Source organism: Dermacentor andersoni, chromosome 7, assembly GCF_023375885.2.
Source record: "Dermacentor andersoni chromosome 7, qqDerAnde1_hic_scaffold, whole genome shotgun sequence".
NCBI classification, from domain to species: domain Eukaryota; kingdom Metazoa; phylum Arthropoda; class Arachnida; order Ixodida; family Ixodidae; genus Dermacentor; species Dermacentor andersoni.
The window spans coordinates 142,086,698-142,112,150 of record NC_092820.1 but is presented as its reverse complement, the minus strand read 5'-3'; the positions used below and the strand labels follow the sequence as shown (position 1 = coordinate 142,112,150).

General features: G+C 47.2%; 1 protein-coding gene across 1 annotated transcript in view; it reads left to right on the top strand.

Moving 5' to 3' along the window:
• Nucleotides 1–293: 293 nt before the first annotated feature.
• eag (potassium voltage-gated channel protein ether a go-go) overlaps nucleotides 294–25,453 on the top strand; it is a 144,322-nt gene continuing 119,162 nt past the window's right edge. The window contains exon 1 of the mRNA XM_050180924.3: nucleotides 294–1,578. Within this exon, the coding sequence (XP_050036881.1) occupies nucleotides 1,500–1,578 (79 nt within the window). The 5' untranslated portion in view covers nucleotides 294–1,499. The remainder of the gene's footprint in view (nucleotides 1,579–25,453) is intronic.

Here is a 25,453-nt window from a genome sequence, read left to right as displayed (position 1 = left end):
GAGCTTAATTTTTCAACGCCTACCGTCTCGCTACTAGACTTGATTTGATTATTCTTCTTTCCTGTCCACCCCATGCCAATGTTTTGTAACGAGAACGCACCCTCATTTAAAGCTTTGCGCAGGCTGTCTGCATGCGACGCTAACATTGTGAGACAGCGAATTAACTTGAAGGTGTTGACGAAGGATGAATTTCCCTATACATAGTATGCACGTACGTCATTCAGTGATACTTCGCGACTTCCGGTTTACGGTAGCGCCATCTTGTGGAACCTATAGGCCTATGCGCGCGCCTGTTGATAAGGTACCCCAAGATGGCGGAAGGTAGCGGAAGCAGACGACAGCAGCGGATGTGACGTCACGTGCATACTATGTATAGGCTCGTTCTTAAATAATTTCCTTTTACATTGTCAACCCTTTTTCTGTCTCTGTCCTTTGTTCATATAGCTTTCTTTAGGTAATTTTCCTTTTCCAACTCTCATTCCCTCCTTCATTCCCTCTTTCAATCCGTTTCTTTTTCAGCTTTCCTTCATTCACGCGAAAACCCGCTTTTAAACTGACCGCCCCGCTCGTCTCACCGGGTTCTTAGTACCGCGAAATTCCGTCAGGTAGCGCTGGTGGGCTGTGACATCATCGACGCATCGACGCGCACGAGGTCTGGACCAGCGTGCCGTTTCCATGGCGACGGACCTGGCGGCAGCGGGAACCAACCCGCGTCGGGCGCTGGTGCTGCGCTCCGGCCGAAAAAAAAAAACAAAAAAAGAAGCAGAAGTATCGCAGTGGCATAGTGTAAAGAAACAATACGAAAAAGGAATAACCGCGCAACGAGGGAAAGTGCGAGGGAGAGTGCGGGTGTGCGTGCGGGAGGCACCGGGGGTTCGAGCGCGTCGTCCGTGCTGGCATCGGCGGGGTGCGCGCGCGCGGTTCTCTCAGTTCCATGTCTGCCGGCGCGAGCCGAGCTCGTCGCCGTAGCAGTACCGCGGAGCAGCCGCACGTCGATGCCGGAGGAGTGCTACGCAGGCCGGCGCAGTCTACGACTGCGGCGACGGCGGCGACATGGGTTGCAGAAGGCGACATGGCCGCGCCGTTGGTGCACATTCTCCGTCTGCTGCTAGCCGGCAAGGCAGACGACGAGTTCGGCGCGACGACACCCACAGGCTGTTCTCTTTCGCCCGGTGTGTGTATCATCGGCGGCATCGGCGGCGTTGACAGCCCACAGGAGTAGACATGGTTTCGTACTCTACGTCGTCGTCGATGAATGCGACGAAAAGCACCACCGCGGCGGCGGTGCGCTACCGGGACGTGTGGTTTTGGTGCCGTCTGCGGTGATGAACCGTCGTCGTCTGGGATTCCTCGTCGGAACCGTCTGCTCGAGGATCGTCACGCCTGCGTCGTCGTCGTCGTCTGCTCGCTGCTGCCGCGGCGTCTGCTCTTTCGGGTTGTGATTGTCCTTTGGCTGAACGGCGGCCCTAGGAGGGGCTGCGTCTCGTCGGCCCGGCGGCATGCCGGGGGGCCGAAGGGGCCTTGTGGCCCCGCAAAACACCTTCCTCGAGAACATCGTCCGGCGTTACAACTCACTACGTGAGTATATACCAACTCGTCGCATGCCAACGCTGCTTCAACTTGATTTATGCACAACGCGGTCGTCGACAAACGAGCGCTGAAGAACACGATGCACCCGTGAGCTTTATGAAAGGACAGAGCAACTTCCGTTTTCGAGCAACGATTACCTACTTGTGACACTTTTGATTCGATCCTGGCGAATAAATGTGAATCGAGTGCCATTCCTACTAAATATTTAACCTCGTTGAACATTTCAGTTCGGAAGAGATTGCAAACTTGGGCTTGTGTCTCCTTTCGTATTGTTCACGAATGTATTTACGAATGGCCAACCAGACTGGTCCTTAATTTTTGCTTTAGTTTCAGTTGCAAACAACTCACAACCGGTGAAACTAAATGCTTAATCACTATGGGTCATAACCATTTAGTATTCGTCGTTTTTATTTCAACCTTGGCCTTTTGCAGCGCTCCTCCTTCATCAAATATTCCCCTCTGTTGCGCGCGCCCTTAAAGGTCAACTGCGGAGCTTAAGGGGAGTGAACTTGAAGGCCAAGTCTCTACATTCGCATGGCCGTTAGTGACCAAACTGTAGTCTTCACGTAACTCTTTTGCGCTGCTCACGTGCAGGGATATTTGTACCAGTTGTATATGCAGAGGGAGTCGATACGAAATTGACCACGGGATCGATATTCTAACGACGATTATTGCAAATTTACGTGTTAGAATGCAATTCATTGATGCGTTCCAGAATGTGGTCGCGTTGATGAAGATGGCTTGTCGCTACTCATTTTTCAATTTATCTCCGATAAGCTAGTTCAATAACGAGTAGGTGTAACGCAATTTAGTTGCTACTTTTCGTGGTGACCCTCATAAATAGGAATTTAGACAGTCTGTAGATTAGATTTAGACTTAAGGCTACTTTGCTCCATTTTAAGCTTGTCAATTTGGCCATATAGAATGTGCGGCAGACTGTCTCTGTAGATAGGGCGTTAACAAGCTTAGCTGTATTGGTCTTTGCTCGACACGCATCTAAATTGTCAGCTTTTAAAGAGTGCGCAGGTGTGATAGCAAGAAAAAGGAAAAAAAACAGAAATGTTAGGCAATAAGTTCACAAGCCGTCTCTCCATAGACATTTTGTAGACGTCGTACCAAAGCGTTTATATATTTTCTATAGACGCGCAGAAAAATAATTGGGAGGTGTCTGGCGTGTGCAAAATCCAATCTCCGGTGTTCCTTAAGTGGACAAGGTGACCCGCGGTCTCAATTCGTCGAACGCATCGGTTTTCTTCTGTTATTTTTTTGTTTTGGACGCCCACGCCCTTGTAACGTTCTTCATTGATTAACGCAAACCGCCGGAGATTTGTTGCTTTCGTTTTCGATGCGCTAAGCGACACGCCGCTGCACCGAACGCCGGCGGTGACACGCTTCGTCTCAATTCACGGCACGCGTCGATCGACGCGTGTAGAGCCGCTGGCGCCGCGAACACAGCTACACTAGCGCTACTGTAGTGGTATAAAAGCGCTATTAGAAAAACCTCGTTGAGCGATATACGCGTCAGTACTGCATCCGAAGGAGGCGCACATCCTTTACAGTAAGAGGTCATACTGAGAAGAAAATTGAAGCGGGGCACTGGGCAACGTTCGGTTTCAGAAATGAAGCACTGCTTCAAAATCAATGCTTCCCACTTCGTATGGTTGTCTATTTGTATATATATAGTTGTATAAAGATCTATCTATCTATCTATCTATCTATCTATCTATCTATCTATCTATCTATCTATCTATCTATCTATCTATCTATCTATCTATCTATCTATCTATCTATCTATCTATCTATCTATCTATCTATCTATCTATCTATCTATCTATCTATCTATCTATCTATCTATCTATCTATCTATCTATCTATCTATCTATCTATCTATCTATCTATCTATCTATCTATCTATCTATCTATCTATCTATCTATCTATCTATCTATCTATCTATCTATCTATCTATCTATCTATCTATCTATCTATCTATCTATCTATCTATCTATCTATCTATCTATCTATCTATCTATCTATCTATCTATCTATCTATCTATCTATCTATCTATCTATCTATCTATCTATCTATCTATCTATCTATCTATCTATCTATCTATCTATCTATCTATCTATCTATCTATCTATCTATCTATCTATCTATCTATCTATCTATCTATCTATCTATCTATCTATCTATCTATCTCTATCAAATATCTATCTATCCTGCAGGCCATGTTTGACCCAAGCCACAGTACATCATAAAATCTGACAGACAAGAACAATGAAAAAAAAATTGTAGAATGAACAAAGCCCTCGACATAGTAATTAAACTCAATGACTACAATACAAATGGATTCTATATATTCATGAATTCTGTATTGCGCACACCGAAGCCCCATCGTGACAAACCGAAACTAAGTAAACATTAGGTTCTTCAAATTACCTTGCCCTCATCACAGAGAAATCAGGAACGTGCATTTTTATGCAACACGGCAAGGGCAACAAACCCCGAATAAGAAGGAAATGAATCTGAAGTGCTGTAAAACTATGTAATGATAGATACGTACGCGGCTTGTTCACGGGCACATGATGCTCAAGCTGGGGCAAAGTTCGAGTAGGCGTGGCTTTTGAATCTGACATGAAACTCACCTGACTGCCGAACCGTTTTTTTAATTGGTACTCAGAACTGATTTCATTTAATTACGTAATCACCTTAGGCAGAGCGTTATATCCACACGCTGAAAAGAGATATTGATGTGAAGTCAAGGTGACGGCCGACTACAACCAAAATATGTCTCACGGTAAGTTTAATAACATCCTGTAGGAACGTGCATGATTTACGACTCGGTATCGAGCGCTACCAAAGAGCTAGTAGCATTACCGTGACATGCAAGACTCAGTGAAATTCCGCAACCGATTTGTGTCTTATTTCACTTTCTATCGTTCACTTGCCTCATCATCGATTACGTGTCGAATAGCGTGCCAAGTCTATCCCACGCAGACGTCAATCAACACCGTCCCCTTTAAATTTATTTTCGCCAGATTTCTTGCATCTCCAGAACAATTGAAAGCGCAGAGCAGCGGAAAGGATTAGGAAAGTTCAATTCTTCAGTGAGCTTTCCCACGTTTACAGAATGTTGACTACGTGAGAAAACTCTCAACGACGTATACGAGAAAGTCAACTATTTCACGTCTAGCCATACTCGGGATGTATGCGTATACATACACTTCGAAAATATGCCTGATATCAGACAGTGTGCGAAAAAATAAAACAATGAAAGAAGTGAACCGGCTACGTGACGATATACGAACGCTGAGGGCAAACACTCAGCCGTCTACTTTGCAAACTCCTTTTACTAAAATACTTTGCGCATAATATCCAAACTTGAAGCGAAGTTCCAATCAGAAGTGTTTGATGATGCATGCGACATGCTTTAAGTAATGATATTTTAAGGAGCAATTCGCTTTTGAGGCGCTATGTTTGGCCTGTACGATTTTGCACACCGCATCCCAAATGAGGTCTCCCTATTGGATGCTGTCCCCACTTGTCGTTAAACTTTATCTCTCTCTCTCTCTCTCTCTCTCTCTCTCTCTCTCTCTCTCACGCACTCCTTACGAATCTCCGCTGTTTCTTTCATGCTGTCGGTGAGATATCACATAGCGAAATGCTTGTTGTTGCTTCTATTTTTCCCCCTGTGCGAATACGCCTTGTTTTCGTAGAACACAGTACACAAAACAGCAAACGGAGAGCAGGCACTGTAAGTACGGACGAAGTGAATTATGTTTACGCGGTGTTTTCGTGCGATGTCGCCACTTTCAGCATAGCTAAGCAGATTAATTTCCGGGCCGGCTCTTGATTTGCAAATTCAGACAGATGAAACACGGCAGAAAGCAATCTCATTTGTTTTCAACCAGATTGTCACGGTTATCGATTTGGCAGTCGGCACAATACGCGCCTTTTACGTCCTATATATTATAGAACGTTGTCACGCATTCTGTAGCAAGGTATCTAATCTAATCAGATTGCCCGCGCCCGACAAGAATGCTGTTACACTCTCGAAGTATCGAGCGTTCATTATGGAATGCACTGCGATACGTCGCGGACGTACTCGGTCCGTGAGGTCATGGGCCCTTATTCACAGAAAATCTCATACGCTAGAACTGTTCGTAAGAGAGATATCCGACCACTCCACGATGCTGGACATCTTATTAGCAAAGGAACGGTTGGTTCAGTGGCAAAGAGCACTTGCGAACAAAAACGCTTCGTGAATCCGGCCTCTCACATTTCGACGACAGACGAATGTGCTTGACGCTTTCAGCTCTTGTAATGCGTTATCATACTTAGGATACTTAGCGCGCTTTCCGGGGGCTATCTGTCATATATGTATCTTTTTCTCTAACGGTGTTCCAGCCAACCTGTGTTGCTGGGTGTTCCGTGGTCGAATGGTTAGCGCGTCGGGCTTTTGGCTGAAAGGACTATTATTATTATTATTATTATTATTATTATTATTATTATTATTATTATTATTATTATTATTATTATATGGAAACATCATACGATCACACAAAAGAAACAGGGAGGGAGCAAGCTGACAACTGCCACCGAGAGGGGCACAACGCTTGCCTACTCTTTCGGAAGGAAGGAATGAAAAGGGGAAGGAAAGAAGAAGATAGGAAACAAAACTAGCAAAGAAAATAGGAAATAAACAAATGACAGAGACACGGACAAAAGAATGTAGGAACACGGAAAAAAATCTCTATAAACTGAAGGCCAAGTCAGTTTTCTGAATGAAACTTAGCAAGCCTCTATGGGCCTGGTAGCGTTGAGCAGCACTCCCTCTCGGAAACAGGCAGTCATCGAGGGTCGTACACTTGAGTCCAAGCAGTCAATATTCCTTAATCAGCAGAACACGTTGCGTGGCGAATGCGGCACACTCCAATATAAGGCGTTGAAGTGTCTCGCAGGAGCCACAGGACGCAAAGGACGGGCTGTCCACATGCTCTTGACGATACAAGCGTTCGCGCATCATCATCATCATCAGCCTAGTTACGCCCACTGCAGGGCAAAGGCCTCTCCCATACTTCTCCAACTACCCCGGTCATGTACTAATTGTGGCCATGTTGTCCCTGCAAACGTCTTAATGTCATCTGCCCACCTAACTTTCTGCCGTCCCCTGCTACGCTTCCCTTCTCTTGGAATCCAGTCCGTAGCTCTTAGTGACCATCGGTTATCTTCCCTCCTCATTACATGTCCGGCCCATGCCCATTTCTTTTTCTTGATTTCAACTAAGATGTCGTTTACCCGTGTTTGTTGCCTCACCCAATCTGCTCTTTTCTTATCCCTTAACGTTACACCCATCATTCTTCTTTCCATAGCTCGTTGCGTCGTTCTCAATTTCAGCAGAACCCTTTTCGTAAGCCTCCAGGTCTCTGCCCCATATGTGAGTACTGGTAACACACAGCTGTTGTACACTTTCCTTTTGAGGGATAGTGGCAACCTACTGTTCATGATTTGAGAATGCCTGCCAGACGCACCCCAACCCATTCTTATTCTTCTGGTTATTTCAGTCTCATGATCCGGATCCGTGGTCACTACCTGCCCTAAGTAGATGTATTCCCTTACCACTTCCAGTGTTTCGCTACCTATCGTAAACTGCTGTTCTCTTCCGAGACTGTTAAACAGTACTTTAGTTTTCTGCAGATTAATTTTCAGACTCACCCTTCTGCTTTGCCTCTCCAGGTCAGTGAGCATGCATTGCAATTGGTCTCCTGAGTTACTAAGCAAGGCAATATCATCAGCGAATCGCAAGTTGCTAAGGTATTCTCCATCAACTTTGATCCCCAATTCTTCCCACTCCAGGCCTCTGAATACTGTACGGGAACCCTCCTAAAAAAAAAAAAAAGAAAGATATATATCTTCAAATATGTATGGCCTCACACTCACATGTGCAGGTCATAAATACCAGGTTCTCTAGCCGAGTGCCATCCATGCTGTATAACCGAGCTCAGATTGGTCCACCTTGACTGACCAAGTAGGGCACCACTGTAGGTTAAATGAGGCGTACAACTCCTGCGGGACCCGCCGTGGTTGCTCAGTGGTTATGGTGTTAGACTGCTGAGCACGAGGTCGCGGGATCGGACCCCGACCACGGCGGCCGCATTTCGATGGGGGCGAAATGCGAAAACACCCGTGTACTTAGAATTAGGTGCACGTTAAAGAACCCCAGGTGGTCGAAATTTTCGGAGTCCTCCACTACGGCGTGCATAATCAGAAAGTGGTTTTGTCACGTAAAACCCCATAAATTAATCTTTAATTTAACTCCTACGGGGACGGTAGAGTATCCGTCTCCAGTGCAAGAGGACCGTGATTCAAATCCCGGTGCCGCGCTATTCTCCACCGGAAAATACAAAAAAAAACCGTGTGTTGAGAAAATTGCACAAACAGGCCTGGAGTGCGGCCTGATCCCGGTGACCAGAACCGGTAACGCACTCTCTCACCAGAGCAGGATTGGCCACCCTGGTGCAGTACTTGGCCACAACCTCCTATATGAATACAACAATCGAACCCCGGCCCTCACCCAGCAGCCGCGAAGCAACTGACCACGGCGGCGGTCAGATCTGTGACGCTGCAGAGGGTGCTAAGAATACCTGGCTCCGGACAGGCCGCCATTGGAATCTGAACCTGGCAACGTTTAACGTTAGAACGCTATCTAGTGAGGCGAGTCTAGCAGTGTTATTGGAGGAATTAGAGGGTAGTAAATGGGATATAATAGGGCTCAGTGAGGTTAGGAGGACAAAAGAAGCATATACAGTGCTAAAAAGCAGGCATGTACTGTGTTACCGGGGCTTAGCGGAGAGACGAGAACTAGGACTCGGATTCCTGATTAATAAGGAAATAGCTGGTAACATACAGGAATTCTATAGCATTAACGAGAGGGTGGCATGTCTTGTTGTGAAACTTAATAAGAGCTACAAAATGAAGGTTGTACAGGTATACGCTCCTACATCTAGTCATGATGACCAGGAAGTCGAAAGCTTTTATGAAGACGTAGAATCGGCGATGGGTAAAGTCAAAACAAAATACACTATACTGATGGGCGACTTCAATGCCAGGGTAGGCAAGAAGCAGGCTGGAGACAAGTCAGTGGGGGAATATGGCATAGGCTCTAGGAATAGCAGAGGAGAATTATTAGTAGAGTTTGCAGAACAGAATAATATGCGGATAATGAATACCTTTTTCCGCAAGCGGGTTAGCCGAAAGTGGACGTGGAGGAGCCCGAATGGTGAGACTAGAAATGAAATCGACTTCATACTCTGCGCGAACCCTGGCATCATTCAAGATGTAGACGTGCTCGGCAAGGTACGCTGCAGTGACCACAGGATGGTAAGAACTCGAATTAGCCTAGACTTGAGGAGGGAACGAAAGAAACTGGTACACAAGAAGCCAATCAATGAGTTAGGGGTAAGAGGGAAACTAGAGGAATTCCGGATCAAACTACAGAACAGGTATTCGGCTTTAACTCAGGAAGAGGACCTTAGTGTTGAAGCAATGAACGACAATCTCATGGGCATCATTAAGGAGTGCGCAATAGAAGTCGGTGGTAACGCCGTTAGACAGGAAACCAGTAAGCTATCGCAGGAGACGAAAGATCTGATCAAGAAACGCCAATGTATGAAAGCCTCTAATCCTACAGCTAGAATAGAACTGGCAGAACTTTCTAAGTTAATCAACAAGCGTAAGACAGCGGACATCAGGAACTATAATATGGATAGAATTGAACAGGCTCTCAGGAACGGAGGAAGCCTAAAAACAGTGAAGAAGAAACTAGGAATAGGCAAGAATCAGATGTGTGCGTTAAGAGACAAAGCCGGCAATATCGTTACTAATATGGACGAGATAGTCCAAGTGGCTGAGGAGTTCTATAGAGATTTATACAGTACCAGTGGCACCCACGACGATAGTGGAAGAGAGAATAGCCTAGAGGAATTCGAAATCCCACAGGTAACGCCAGAAGAAGTAAAGAAAGCCTTAGGAGCTATGCAAAGGGGGAAGGCAGCTGGGGAGGATCAGGTAACAGCAGATTTGTTGAACGATGGTGGTCAGATTGTTCTAGAGAAACTGGCCACCCTGTATACGCAATGCCTCATAACCTCGAGCGTACCGGAATCTTGGAAGAACGCTAACATAATCCTAATCCATAAGAAAGGGGACGCCAAAGACTTGAAAAATTATAGACCGATCAGCTTACTGTCCGTTGCCTACAAAGTATTTACTAAGGTAATCGCAAATAGAATCAGGAACACCTTAGACTTCTGTCAACCAAAGGACCAGGCAGGATTCCGTAAAGGCTACTCAACAATAGACCATATTCACACTATCAATCAAGTGATAGAGAAATGTGCAGAATATAACCAACCCTTATATATAGCTTTCATTGATTACGAGAAAGCGTTTGATTCAGTCGAAACCTCAGAAGTCATGGAGGCATTACGGAATCAGGGTGTAGATGAGCCATATGTAAAAATACTGGAAGATATCTATAGCGGCTCCACAGCCACCGTAGTCCTCCACAAAGAAAGCAACAAAATCCCTATAAAGAAAGGCGTCAGACAGGGAGATACGATATCTCGCGCATCAACACAGAGCCAACTCTTAATTTCACTAACAGTACTCTATAGCACTACGAAGCGATCCACGACCACGAACACGGGGAGGGAACGAGCCGCTTGCAACACGGTGGTCGGGGTGCTGAAGGTAACGTGGTTCGAAATCAACCATCGGATCAACTTGCGTGACTAAGTACGTGGTACGCTCATCAACGAACCTGTTTCACGCCGACATGAATCGCAGTGGATGCGGAACTGGGTGGATACCGCGGTTCAGTGAACCTCCTTGGTGCCAACTTCGGTCGCTGGGTACGGGCGAGTATATAAGTATGCCCTGCTCTTCACCGAACGTCTCTGACTCCAATTGGGTGACTAGGTATGTGCCACTGCGAATGTGCCGCTCAACTATGACGAAAACAGGTAGCTTAATTTTATCCGATGCTGGGCGGAATCGAGACCACATCACATGAGTTGCTCAAGGGCGGCAACCCGACGCTTTTAGCAGGCTGCGCCACGAATGCACTGGGTATATGGGCCGCTGTTCGATTAACCTCTCGCGGAACTGCGTCACCGATTACGTGCCACCGGACGCGCGGCAAGCGAGAGGACGATTCTCGGCATTCGCAGCGCGCCGTGCGTCTGGTCTTGGAGGCCACGCGCGCACTTGTCGGCAGTGCCACTAGGTGGCACAGCGTGTCCAGAAAGAAGCGTGAGAGAGGAGCCCGGTTGCCGCATGACGCGTTTCTCGGCGTTCGCCACGCACCGGCGCGCCACGGATTTCGGAGGCCGAGGTTCGCGGCGGCGGCGTTAGATGGTGTCGTGTTAGGGAAGCGCGAGAGAGGAGTCCAGCTGCAGTACGCGCCTCATACATGACACCTTTCGGCGGTGGCAATACGTTGTGCCGGTGTATTGATTCAGTTCTAAACGCATAACTATCGACAGTCATCGCGAGATGGGTTTAGTCGATTTTATTCTTTTTTTTTTTGCCAGGGCACAAGTTCGCCCAATGAAGCACATTCGTAGCTGATAGTTTTGACACTGTCTGGTTCTTAACCGTTAATTCAAGCTGGCTACATCGCTTTTCAAAGCACGCGAATAGCGATGAATACGAGGAGTGTAAATGTAACCGGCAGCTCTCCCCACTTAATTAAAATTAAAATTTTTTCTCTGAGATTTCGCTTCGTAATCTTTGGTCGAGTTTCTGGATTCGCTATTGCACTTTCATTGGCAGTACCGCCTGTAGGTTGCAGTCATAGAAACGTTTGCGGAGCCGTCTGTATTCATTTTCTGCGATAAAAAAAGAAGTGAATTCGGCGACAACAAAAACAGAGTACGTTGGTAATGTTTTCACATTTTTATTAACTCTCTACTGATCCTTACGATGTATCACTTCTTCATAAAATTATAAAATTTAAATACCAAGGATACAAATTTAAGAAATTGAGTGCGAGATCTGTGAGATTCTCTCTGAAGCGCTCCCTTGCTTCTGACTTCCCTTTTTTTAGTTTCTTTCTAGCTCTTTCTTTTTCGCCAGGGTGATTACCGTATTACGCGTTACCTTATTTGATTTATGATAAGTTTATTTTGTATGTTCACTCTTCTTTGCTCCCGTATTACCACCTGACTCTTGGCTTGCCCCGCTTAATGTGATTGTGCCTTGTGAAGAAACTCATTATCATCGTCACCAACGTCACCTATGTTTTGCTTGTGATATGCCTGTTTGTTTATGAGCACCCAGCCTGCCAATAACACACCAGCGACAAGATATTGCGTGCTGTGAGCACTTGTCGCGTTTGTGTCATCTTATGATGCCTTTCTTTTCATATTCGTGTTGACCTGGTACTAGCCATACACTTGCTTCTCATGTAAAACGAAGTAGGCACCACTTAGCGCTAACATCTCCTTAATGTGGCGCTGGAGCCCTCATCCCCTTCCCACCAACACCCCCAATCCCCAACCCCTTGAGCGATGGGAGACCTTGTTATCCAGCCCCGCCCTACCGATTCAGCTCGCACTGACGGACAGGGGCCAGGAGCTGCTCTGACCATATGGGTCCCGTAACTAGGGAACCACCCCGTCTGGTACCTGCGTGCACCACCGATTTATTTCGGGCCCAGCAAATGTTGCTTCATCATCATCATCATGGAACTGTTTCTTTTTAACATGCTAAAAAAAGCGCACTCAATCTGTAGGGAACGCTGCCACGAACTTTGGAGCTAATTTTTATTCATCGCTCGCTCTCTCATGCGACTTCGGTGGTGCCCCGCCTTCTTCCACACCATATGCGACGTCAACAATGACGTCACAGCGGACTTGAAGGTCCACTTATTAAAGGGGTTCGAAAGAGAAAAGCTAAATCAGGTTAGACGGGCAAAATGTTCTGCAAAATCTCTATTTTCGTCGAATTCGCGACTGCAGGTTGATTATTAGAAGAGAAAATGAATCTGGAAATTTCATCTTTAAATTTCGCGCCCAAGTCTCAGGACCGGTAAGTCAGCGTGACGTAAGGGATTTCAAAGCACTTTTTTTTTTCGTATTTAGTCGGTATGGCTGGCTCAATCAAGGTTTTCGATACATGCCAAGTTCAGTCTTTCTTTCTTTCGTTTTTTTTTTAAATACAACGTAGTCCGTCTTTCGCGATGAGAGATTAACTCCGCCCGAGCTGACAGCTCTCGAACCTGTGACGTCACCGCGGGCTGGTGCGGGAACTTCAAGAAGGCGGCGCCACCTGCTGTTACGCTTTGCGTCTCTCCCAGTTTACTCAAGCCTCGAATCACGGCAAGAGCAGGGTTTTCCTTTATGAGTTACAGCAGGATTTTTATATGTACAGTTCAAATAGCTGTTCCCTTAAAGTGTCACTGTAACGCGTCCTCCCCCCACCCCTCAACTCCTGCATCGCTATTGGTCACTCCCCTTCGTGAGTCACGTGCACCTGGGGGCCACGTGCGCCGCAGAAAAGGGGAAAAAGACACTGTAAAATAATTCACGCCCTTAAAAGAGAATAAGGGTGCAAATCTGTCTATAATTCGCACCTTTACACCAAGAAAGAAGGTGTAAGGGCGCGAGACACCCTAAAGAACGGTGTAATTATGCGAGATATAACTTGCACCCTTACACCTTTCTCTGGGGTGTAACGGTGCGAGTTATAGACAGATTTGCACCCTTATTCTCTTTTAAGGGTGTAAATTATTTTACAGCGGCAGGCAGGGCAATGCTCGTGGTGCCACCCCAGCTGACGGTAAACGTTACGATGAGGAGTAAATACGGGAAGTATGGCCTGCAGCTGTTTATAACTTCGTTGAGGTAAAGGTGCCCTATTTTAGTTTTTTCTCGGAAACATCTTCTTTGAAAGGCGTCACACTCATCCCGGCACGTTCATTGGCATTCGAGAAGCCTTGTGTTTCGGGGCGCCTCTAATAACTAAAATAACAATACGGGGATATGCGTACCAGAACCAAGATCCGATAAGGCACGCCGTAGGGTGTAAAGACTGGGACGATAATATTTTTTGAACGGGGTGGAACCCGCGACCTCGTGTTCAGCAGCACAACGCCATAGGCCCTCAGCTTTACAAATGCAGGTATTCGAGTACCCCTAACGTATATACTCCAGTCCATTAAATACAAGCAGCACACAACGAGCCAGCGACGAGCGGTAAACACGGAAGCATGCCCGGCCATCGCCATCGTTGCACCATTCCTCGGGCGGCTTGCATGCACTGTTCAAAATATCGTTACGCAGTCCAGCGATTGAATTTTGTGCGTGTGTGTGCGTGTATGCATCACTGTATTGCTTTGTTTCTTGTTTTTTTCATTTTCGCGGTGGTTCGTAATCGAGCGAGACTCTCGCTCGACCACAACATCCCGAGCGGAGACCGCGCAGTTAACGCCAGATTGCGTGTTGAGCAGCGATGGACCAGCGCGAGCCGCCGCCGTTACGAGGTCGATTATTCAAATGTGCGGGGGGGGGGGGAAGCAGTCCTTCGCGGAATCGGCATTCTGCGGTCTGTCGGCTCGGGCCGTGCGTGTAATTTCCGGCTACCGGTTCAGTTCGGACGCCGACCGAGCTATGGAACTCCGTCGTTCGCAGGCTAAAAAGGAAGTCGCACGGCACTGTTGTAGCACTTCCAATTATGGCGCCGGTCTTGAACAGCCTTTTTTGTCGAGACGTGTATCTATAGACAAAGAGCGTGGATGTAAGGTACCGGAGTAATAGCGGAGAGACGGATGAATGGATAGACATATGGAAAAGTGTCTACGTATAAGGACAGATAGTCACACCGACAGACGGACGGACGGACGGACGGACGGACGGACGGACGGACAGACAGACAGACAGACAGACAGACAGACAGACAGACAGACAGACAGACAGACAGACGGACGGACGGACGGACGGACGGACGGACGGACGGACGGACGGACGGACGGACGGACGGACGGACGGACAGACGGACAGACGGACAGACAGACAGACAGACAGACAGACAGACAGACAGACAGACAGACGGACGGACGGACAGACAGACAGACAGACAGACAGACAGACAGACAGACAGACAGACAGACAGACAGACAGACGGACAGACGGACAGACGGACAGACGGACAGACAGACAGACAGACAGACAGACAGACAGACAGACAGACAGACAGACAGACAGACAGACGGACGGACGGACGGACGGACGGACGGACGGACGGACGGACGGACGGACGGACGGACGGACGGACGGACGGACGGACGGACGGACGGACGGACGGACGGACGGACGGACGGACGGACGGACGGACGGACGGACGGACGGACGGACGGACGGACGGACGGACGGACGGACGGACGGACGGACGGACGGACGGACGGACGGACGGACAGACAGACAGACAGACAGACAGACAGACAGACAGACAGACAGACAGACAGACAGACAGACAGACAGACAGACAGACAGACAGACAGACAGACAGACAGACAGACAGACAGACAGACAGACAGACAGACAGACAGACAGACAGACAGACAGACAGACAGACAGACAGACAGACAGACAGACAGACAGACAGACAGACAGACAGACAGACAGACAGACAGACAGACAGACAGACAGACAGACAGACAGACAGACAGACAGACAGACAGACAGACAGACAGACAGACAGACAGACAGACAGACAGACAGACAGACAGACAGACAGACAGACAGACAGACAGACAGACAGACAGACAGACAGACAGACAGACGGACGGACGGACGGACGGACGGACGGACGGACGGACGGACGGACGGACGGACGGACGGACGGACGGACGGACGGACGGACGGACGGACGGACGGACGGACGGACGGACGGACGGACGGACGGACGGACGGACGGACGGACGGACGGACGGACGGACGGACGGACGGACGGACGGACGGACGGACGGACGGACGGACGGACGGACGGACGGACGGACGGACGGACGGACGGACGGACAGACAGACAGACAGACAGACAGACAGACAGACAGACAGACAGACAGACAGACAGACAGACAGACAGACAGACAGACAGACAGACAGACAGACAGACAGACAGACAGACAGACGGACGGACGGACGGACGGACGGACGGACGGACGGACGGACAGACGGACAGACGGACAGACGGACAGACGGACAGACGGACAGACGGACAGACGGACAGACGGACAGACAGACAGACAGACAGACAGACAGACAGACAGACAGACAGACAGACAGACAGACAGACAGACAGACAGACAGACAGACAGATAGATAGATAGATAGATAGATAGATAGATAGATAGATAGATAGATAGATAGATAGATCGCATCCATCCATCAGAAAAGACAGCACAGGGCTCACTGAAGGTCTGTGGCGTGAGAATTCGCGTTTATTTCCTCCTTTACAAACAGTGCTTTCTTGTGGGCTGGCGACTTTCGGTCGGCTCGATGTTGGTGCGCTATCGTACCTCTGTGAAGGACCTATCCGGTAATCCATCTGTATTTCTCCGTGCGTTCTCGTACAACGACAGCTCTCCGTGGTTCAATATGCACGGCGTCTTTAAATAAGGGGACGACACAAAAAATAACAGCACAACGCCTGTGCTTATTCCTTCTTCATCCGGGAATTGTTCGCACGCTCTGCCCGTGCGCCCAATTGCAAGGACACGAGCGTTTTGTGCTGGTTTCGCTGTCATCGAAAGGCGGCCGCCGCGGCCGACATCGAACTCGCGACCTTGAACTCAGCGGCGCAACACCATTGCTAATAAGCTACGGCGGCCTCAACTGAGGGTCATATACTCGCGTGACATATTGATTTCATCCCATTTTTCAAACCCTTTCCATTTTGCCTGTGATAGCCGCTACCAACTGCGTTCGTTTGCCACACGTTCTCTTCGTTGTCTTGCGGACGCACGCGCGGTGTGATGTATAGGGGGTGTTTTATTTTATCGTTAAGACAATTTTTTAAAAATCACCCATGGCATGTCGCTCAATTCTATTTCTCGAACTCGATTACTCTCGGAGGCAGACAACATTTGCATGAAACATCAAAACGAATTAAATATCCGTTTTGATTTTTCGTGCAAATGTTTAATTAAGACGTTTTCGTTAATTCACATTTAAACTAATGCGTATTAAGCCCTTTTCCGAAATTAATCTCTCTCTAAACCCGCCGTGGTTGCTCAGTGGCTATTGTGTTGGGCTGCTGAGCACGAGGTCGCGGTATCGAATCCCGGCCACGGCGGCTGCCTTTCGACGGAGGCGAAACGGGAAAACACCAGTTCACTTTGATTTAGGTGCACATTAAAGAACCCCAGGCGGTCAACATTTCCGCAGTTCTCCACTACGGCGTGCCTCTTAACCATAAAGTGGTTTTGTCTCGTAAAATCACATGATTAAATGAAACTAATCTCTGCTTTATAACCACCTCTTGTGTTGCGCCGCTCGCCTTCGTCCTTGCCTTCACTGCGTGCTGCTGCAATTTTTTTTTTACCACGAGTTTCCTTTTTTTTCGTTCCTGCCCGAAACGACCGAACCGCAATTTACGCGTACTTCGTTCACCAAGTGATGTAAGCGTACACAACGCAACTGAGCACTCACATTTCGTGTTACCGCTTCTTCTGCGGCAAAGCCTTGGCAAAGCCCTTCAACGCCACGGCGATTAGCTCAAGAACCGCGAGTGTAGCGAAAGCGCGCGCTAATCCGGTGTCATTACACGCCCCCGCGAGCTGCCCCGGATTGTCCGACTTCGCGCCGGGGATTCCTTATTGACTTTGGCCGTGTCGCGAAGGCGGTAAAACCGATTAGAACCGGCCCCATCTGGTTTCCGACTTGCACTTTGTTATACACTCACGCTCATTCCATCCTAAGTGAAAGATCGTTGGCTATGGATATGGCTGGCTGTGGCTCTGGCGTTGCGCTGCTGAGCGCGAGGTCGCCGGTTCGATCACTTCCGCGGGGGTCGCGTTCCGATGGAGGCGGTATGCGACAACGCTCGTGTGTATCCCTGCATACAGGTGCACCTTAAAGAGCGCTAGCGTGATTTTTTGCAGCCAGAAGTGCGGAAAGAAAAGAACGAAGGCTTAGCGAACGAAGCGCATGCACGATAACTCTTCTTTCTTGTGTTTTCTTTCCGCACTACGGGGCTTCGCGATACAAAGGAAATCGTGCCATGAACACGGACCAAATCGCTATTCTTATTCAAAGAGCACTGGGTGCGCAGAATTAACCCTGTGTCCCCCATGGTGTGCCTCATAATCAGACCGTGGTTTTGACACGTAAAAACTCCGATTTGACCTCCCCCCCCCCCCCCCCTCAACACACAAAAAGGGTCTTTCCGATTTGCGTGGCATCATGAACATACTTAGGTTTTACACTTAGTGTACCGTGCATAAATAAACGGTGTGTTTAGAAAAAAGTTTATTTCAACAAGAGACGATGCGAACACCGAGTCACAATCATGGCACAATTACACCAGTACGATAACATATACGAAGTACGAAGCATTGTACACACGGCACGTTTTGAACTAAGCGTCCGAGTTCACACTCACTAACAAATAACCACACATAGACCCACAGAAATGCAGAGTTACACATATTGTCACATTACACAGACTGATGTTCAATATATACAGTGTACACAACGAGAAGAACAAGAATATTAACCACAGAAGCAAGGACAATGACAACCGAGTGAACCGATTGCCTTGCTTCAACATTATTTCCTTAGACCATCATAATAGCTCAAGGGAACACAACAATCTTGTCGTAGCTTTTTCAGTTAGCAGTAGTTCAAATCTGAGAGGCAGCAGTGCTACCTAGATTCCTCTTTGTCGCCATATGTCCTTTAACCAATTTTCTTAACTTAGTCTACCATAAGCCACAAGACAAGAATTTTTAGTCACTATTACCGCGACCTCACACACAGTTTCTCTCATTTATTCTAAAGGCGCTAACGAATTGCGAACACGCATCCCGTCCCGGGATGTTCCCCCGAATTTGTTCCCGGAATGAGACGTAAGCACGTTCGTTTCCAAATAAAACGTGTTCTCTGACCAATCCTCGAGTTCCACATTGAAATACGTCCGTAATGAAGAAAATTGCCCTCTCTTCCCACCGCTGTAGAACGGTCTGATTTAACTTTGTACGATTAAAAACTGCTGGCTCTCCCGTAGTCGAGAGTAGATGTAAGCATGAAATGGCTACCGGCAAAGCAGATTGATTGGAGACGATACAACCACAATCTTGAAATGAGTGTAGTGCATGTTCGCAACGACACACCCCACCACATCGCACCGCACCACGCCATACTGTGCACTGGTCCGTGTGGACGCAATAGTTTCCAGTCACAGACAGAGCCTCATTGCAGGTATCGTCTCGGTCATACGGCTATCCGTGGCGTGCCGGACACTGCCAGCTTGAACTCTGCCGGCACGCAGGACGCGCTGCGGAACTCACGGACCGCTGGCGTTGAAAAGAGCACTCAGCGCCGAAAGATGACGATCAAGTGTATAGTGCCCTGTATCTGCCTTTTGAACGTCGCCCCTTTTGGAAATTACAAACAAAACTTCAGCGTACTAGAAGTTACAGCCTGAATGTTGTTGTGAACAAACATTAGGAAGGACTCGGGAGCAATATTTCTTTTAACTTCTTTGGGAAGTGACCTGTCAAGTGTGAGAAGCGTTCAAGCGGGCGTCCGTCCCCGTGCCGACATAATTGCCCTCTTCTCCGAAACAGCGTCAACCCCTTTTTTCCCCGAGCTGATGACACTAAGGGAAGGACAAAGAGAAGGCAAACCGAAGAGAAGGCAAAGCGAAGAGCAGGTGAACTGAAGACGTGGTGAACTGAAGAGGACGTGATCACCGACGACAAGACCGCAAGGGCGTCACCCTTTCTTTTTCCCCGAGCTGACACAAAGGGAAGGACGAAGAGAAGACAAACCAAAGGGCCGAAGAGCGACTACCAACCACCAGACCGCAAGGGGTTATTTAAGGCCGTCCTGGCCCCCGTGTTAATCAGAACCGCTCGAGATTCGGATGAGAGTCACAACCGTATACCAATGAAGTGAATACAATCTTTTCTACTTTTTTCATCATCTCGTTCCCGGCTTCGTTGTCGTTTCCTGATTCTTGCAGTGAAGACACACCTCACCCGGTCGAGATCGTATCAGTCTTCCAATAGCCTCTTACTAATCTCTATTGCGGACATGTTTACTTTCCCCCTGCTCTTGCTGGACCCAAGGGCTTCAAGGAGGCCAGAGGTGCCTAAATCGACCGCTGCGCAGATATGTTCACATTCTAATAAAACATGCGTCATCGCTTCCCTAGTTTTACCGCAGCGAGCATACGCTTGTTCTTCCTTGCTGCATCTCGTTTTGTAAGTGCGTGTTCTAAGGCATCCTGATCTTGCTTCGAAAAGTAAACAACGTCCCTTTGAGTCATTATAAATTGTTTCTTTCCTGATTTCCTTCTTGTTTTTCCTCTTGTGTAGTTATTTCGTAGTAGGTTTCTCTTCCACCGTCGCCACTGGTGATATTATTTCAGGCTCTCTGACTTTCCGCTCGACGTTCTTTGTTGCCACCGACTTGTGCACAGCGCCGATCCTCGGTAGAAGAATGCACTGCGATTCGTGGATCATAAGAAATGGACGTGTATAGCGTCAACGAAACGCCGTCGCCGTGCGGGGCTGCCATCGACATTCTTGTAGGGTGCCCGGATGTCCTCCTCGCCGGAGTGAGTGGTGGGTGAGGAGGACATGAAAGCACTCTACATTCTGCAGTCGAGGTTTGAGGGAGGGAGGGAGGGAACGTTCTGAGCGCGGGGGGGGGGGGGTATGGATGAGAGAGAGGCGGCAACGTTGGCGTGACACACATCACGAGAGATTAACTTCTGCGGCGCCGCAGAAACAGCACCCTGTGGCAGATACCGGGCGTCTCATAATGCTGTCGCAATATGCGACCCCGCCACCGGTGTCGCTGGCGTCGCACTTCAATGTTGTGTATGGATACGAGACAAGAGAGGAAAGCGTCAGCGTTTGCGGCTTATGACGTGTATGCTGTCCGGTTCCGCTGAGCCCGCGCCTCGGTGTGGTGCGGTGTGGAGGCAGCTGCCCCGGTGGGAGCTCGTGCGCTCAGCTCTAGTGACAGCAGCAGACGTCGGAACTCTGCACCGTAGTCGGTGATTACCTAAGAATTACAAACGAGTTCCACCTACAGAGAAAAAAATGGAGGACGCTTAAACTTTGCATTTGAGAGTGGAACGCGATAGCATTCGAAGGTACCGGACTTGCTTCTCACGTTTACCCGGCAACGGCAGGCTTGTGTTACCGTAATGTTTACCGGGAAACGCTGGCGGCGAACGCTATGCTCGGAGGCGAGCTTTCTGGTAGAAACGTGGCCTCTTGCATGGGCCCATCCCGGAGGTTGTGCACAGCCCTGCCAAAAAAAAAAAAAAAAGACATGCATAATTTTCAGGTTTCTGTTATTGTTCCGCCCTTCTAATATTTATTTCTGAGAAGATCTAACATAAAAGGCATGCGCTGTCGGTGTTTTGTTTCGCGACATTTGTTTGTGGGCTGTCATTCTCGAAATTCCGAGGAATAACTTTGTCAAGTATGTGAGACAAGGTATGAGCAATTGTAGTGATAGAATTGTGTGGTAATATAACCCCCGTATACCGCACGTCATATATCAAGGCGTGGCATGTACATATACCTAAAACAGTTTTCGCTCACCGGATGCCAACGCCCACTACGAGGACGACACCGGATTAAGAGGAAGCTTTAGCTCGGGTGCTCCTATCTAAATACATGTAAAAGGATAATTAGCTTTTCTCCACAAACAGTGCACCAAATTCGACGAGGTTTGTTGAATTTAAAAGAAAAGCGTAGCATCTAGTGACTGTTGATTTCGAATTTATTTAGTTCGGCAATATTTGTTAAAAATTGGCAATAAAACGAAAATTTTCAGAGACCGGAATTATCAAGTTTACGTCTCTGTAACACAGTAATAAAAAAAATATATCACAATTTAGTGAATTGCAAGTAATAGTAAGTCCAAAGCGGACAAAATTGATATGTTACACATGAATTTAAAAAAAAAATTTGTAATATTGCAATACAGCTTTTGCAGAACCCTTGCACACAACGTAACAAAGTCACGTAACATATAAACTGACATATCGAATTGGTCCGCTTTCAGTGATCTAATGTGTGCCCTTTACAGAACCGTGCTATCTGTTCTTCATGCAGAGCTATCAATTTGTAAACTTCGTACTTATATCTTTTTCGAGCTTTCGAATTTTCGAAAATTCTTTCAACAAAATTCAGGCTCTATTTGAAGATTCTGCTTCCAACAGTCACTAGAATTTAACTTTCTCTCTCAAATGCAACAAATTTCATTAAACTCGGTCCAGGGGTTATCTCAGAAAAGCGTGTTTTCGTTTTACATGTATTTGAATATGTCGCGCCCGAGCTAAAGATTCCTCTTAACGCTGCCGCGTTAAAACGCAGTGCCCCTGCTGTTCACCTCTAAGAGTCGAGCCAACTGTGAGTCCTCTAACAGCGTAGCAAATCTGCTCTTCTAACGTAAATGCTATGCTTATTGAAAAATAAAAGCTTCTTGTTTCAAGCTAAAATGTTATATTTGGCTGAGCGGTGATATCAGTATCGCCCATAATCGCCTAAGACCTACATGTTTCATCCTGAAACCAGTTACACTATGATAGATCTGTACGAGAAAAAAAAAACTTGTTTAAACACGCAATATCCTTTGACATTAGGGAATGAGTGAGCATAATTAGTTGTATATTATTTATGTACGCATTTGCTCGATTCTAACGCGCACCTGTTTTGAATAAAAAGTGTTTTCGTATTTTCATGCGCGCTGCAATCGTAGCTGATTTTACTGAAAATCAAAAACGGAACCGATTCTTACTAAAATAAAAAGCTCAATGCGAGGTAGCTAGCCACAGTACCATCGAAGGGATGTTGTTTTTTATGCCTTGGTTTGGGGTCGTCATTTTCCAGTTCGCTCTGCATGTGGCATTTATAATGCATTACGTGGAGCTGAAAAAAAAAGCTTTCTGTGGTCGGTAGACAGCGAAAAGGAGGTGTCGTCGGTCTCCCACAGCGACTAGCCAATAATATTCAGTTGTGCGTGAGTCCGGGTGACCTTTTTTTGTGTTCCATAATTTTGTTTGATCCGGTTAGCGTCGGCTCAAGTTTCGTTACTTGATGTGCGCGGCAGAATCGGCAGCATATTTTATGTATATATTTTGGCGGTAATATAACTGCGCGTTACAATCGGGGCGCGGTAGAATCGTGCCAATGCGGTGCATTTGGGAGTGGACTCTGCAGCTGGGTCGACTCTCTCTCTCTCTCTCTCTCTCTCTCTCTCTCTCTCTCTCTCTCAGAGGCGAAGGGCGTGCGTAGTGCGCTTTTGTCGGTGGAGCTTGTTTTGTAGTTCTTAGGTTGTCACCGTCTATATATATATATATTTTGCTCCATAATCGATTGATCGGAGCCCCAGCATGCGTCCACTTGACTTCGTAACGCCTGTCGCGTCTAGGAGACCTCCTAACCCTCCACGAGCAAGCCGCGCTTGCACCATCAATGCCTAGACAGCACGGCGGCGGCGGCGCCGACGGCGCGAGTGTGCCGCGATTGTCCATATAATTGCTATCGCAATAAAGAAAAAGCCAAGTTGTAGGGTTTCCCGGGATAGGGTTTGCTATGCGGACCCTAATATTTCTTTTTTTTTTTACGTTTAAAGCACTCCAGCCTTGCCTCCGCAAGGCTGCAGTGCTTTTTGAAGATCTCTTTACAAGATTACGGGTTAGGAATTGGACTTAATTTTATGCGTATTTGGCTGCGCGAAGTCACTCAGCCACCCAAGGGCATAAGTTTTTTGCCACATCCTAATCATTAAAATGCATTACTATATTGGAAATCGTCTAATTTATTGCAATGTTTCGCAATTTCGATAGAATAAAGTGATCCAAAACTTGCCTGTGTTCCCTCTCTTCAATTTGTCTCAGACAGACAGACAGACAGACAGACAGACAGACAGACAGACAGACAGACAGACAGACAGATTGGCAACTTCATCCGCAATTAGATAGATAGATAGATAGATAGATAGATAGATAGATAGATAGATAGATAGATAGATAGATAGATAGATAGATAGATAGATAGATAGATAGATAGATAGATAGATAGATAGATAGATAGATAGATAGATAGATAGATAGATAGATAGATAGATAGATAGATAGATAGATAGATAGATAGATAGATAGATAGATAGATAGATAGATAGATAGATAGATAGATAGATAGATAGATAGATAGATAGATAGATAGATAGATAGATAGATAGATAGATAGATAGATAGATAGATAGATAGATAGATAGATAGATAGATAGATAGATAGATAGATAGATAGATAGATAGATAGATAGATAGATAGATAGATAGATAGATAGATAGATAGATATGAAACAATGACTATATCCACGCGTGATATGTCGGATATGCCATCTACAGTCTGCTTTCTCGAACACTTTATCTTTTTATTTGGTGAAGTTTCGCTCTATCTCTTTTATGAGGTATCAGCCATAAACGGTGTCTTACGCCCTGTCTACAGTTGGTGGCCGCCAGAGGCGTTGGCTGACAATGTCCACTTTTTTCTATGTTCGTGTCAGACTGGGGACGATGTTCTCGCTGTGGTTCTTTCTTGTTTCTTTTTCACGACGAGCCGGGGGTATGTATGCGATAGTGACGTTTGATTTCCTTCCGTTACTGTCAGTATCAGTTTTTATTTTATTTTTTAGTTCCTAGTTTCTTTGTTTTTCTTCTCAGCGGCGGGTCTGTTGTTCCTAATGCCGAGATAACTGGCTCTTCGTCTTCGATGGCCTATTTTTTCCAGGCTGCCGCCCGTAATAAATAACAAGATACAAGCAGCAATGATATGCATTTGTAACTTTCGAGAAGCATAAGAGGCGCGTAGGACAAGGCGCTGCGCGCGCATAATGCAGCAGCGTGACTGAAAACCACCACAGCGCACTTCGTCTCCTAGATGTAAGGACGCCGTCTTCTTCGTTCTTTATCCTCGTTGTAACTCAGGTCGCGTTTCTAGGACGCGCCGAGGTCCTCTACACTGTTCGTCTCCAGAAACGACTAAACAAGACAAAGCGCATAACGCAATACGGGGACGTCTGGGCACTGCCAAATGGCGAAATTTCCATCTTGGCCGGTTGCCAGCTAGTCGAGCGGCATCGCCCGACTTGTGTCTCGACACCCATCTTGGCGTCGTTGCGATGTGCAGGGACCACGTACTGGTTCCGCGCACCGTGCGCGAAACGCCGTCCACGCCGCCGCTTTTTTCGTTACCTTCTTCCTTTCTTTCTTTCTTTTTTCATCGTCTGCGAATTGCCCCAATGGATGTTTCGATCCCGTACCCTGTAACGGCGGGTCGGGCCACTTCTTGCACCAGGCAATTTCCTCTTTCTTCTATGTAGGTGTCACCGGCTCTTCAGGAGATATTGTGGCGTTTGTATAACGATTTATTTATTTATTTATTTATATCGAAGTACTTCATTGAGAGAGAGAGAGAGAGAAAGTTTAATGATATGCTGCAGATGATAGCCAGGCGGATCGACTGACGTGCTACTCCATGTGCTAGGTGATGATTATGATATACGCAGTGGTAGACACTTAATCAGCACGCACACTACAGCGATATTTAC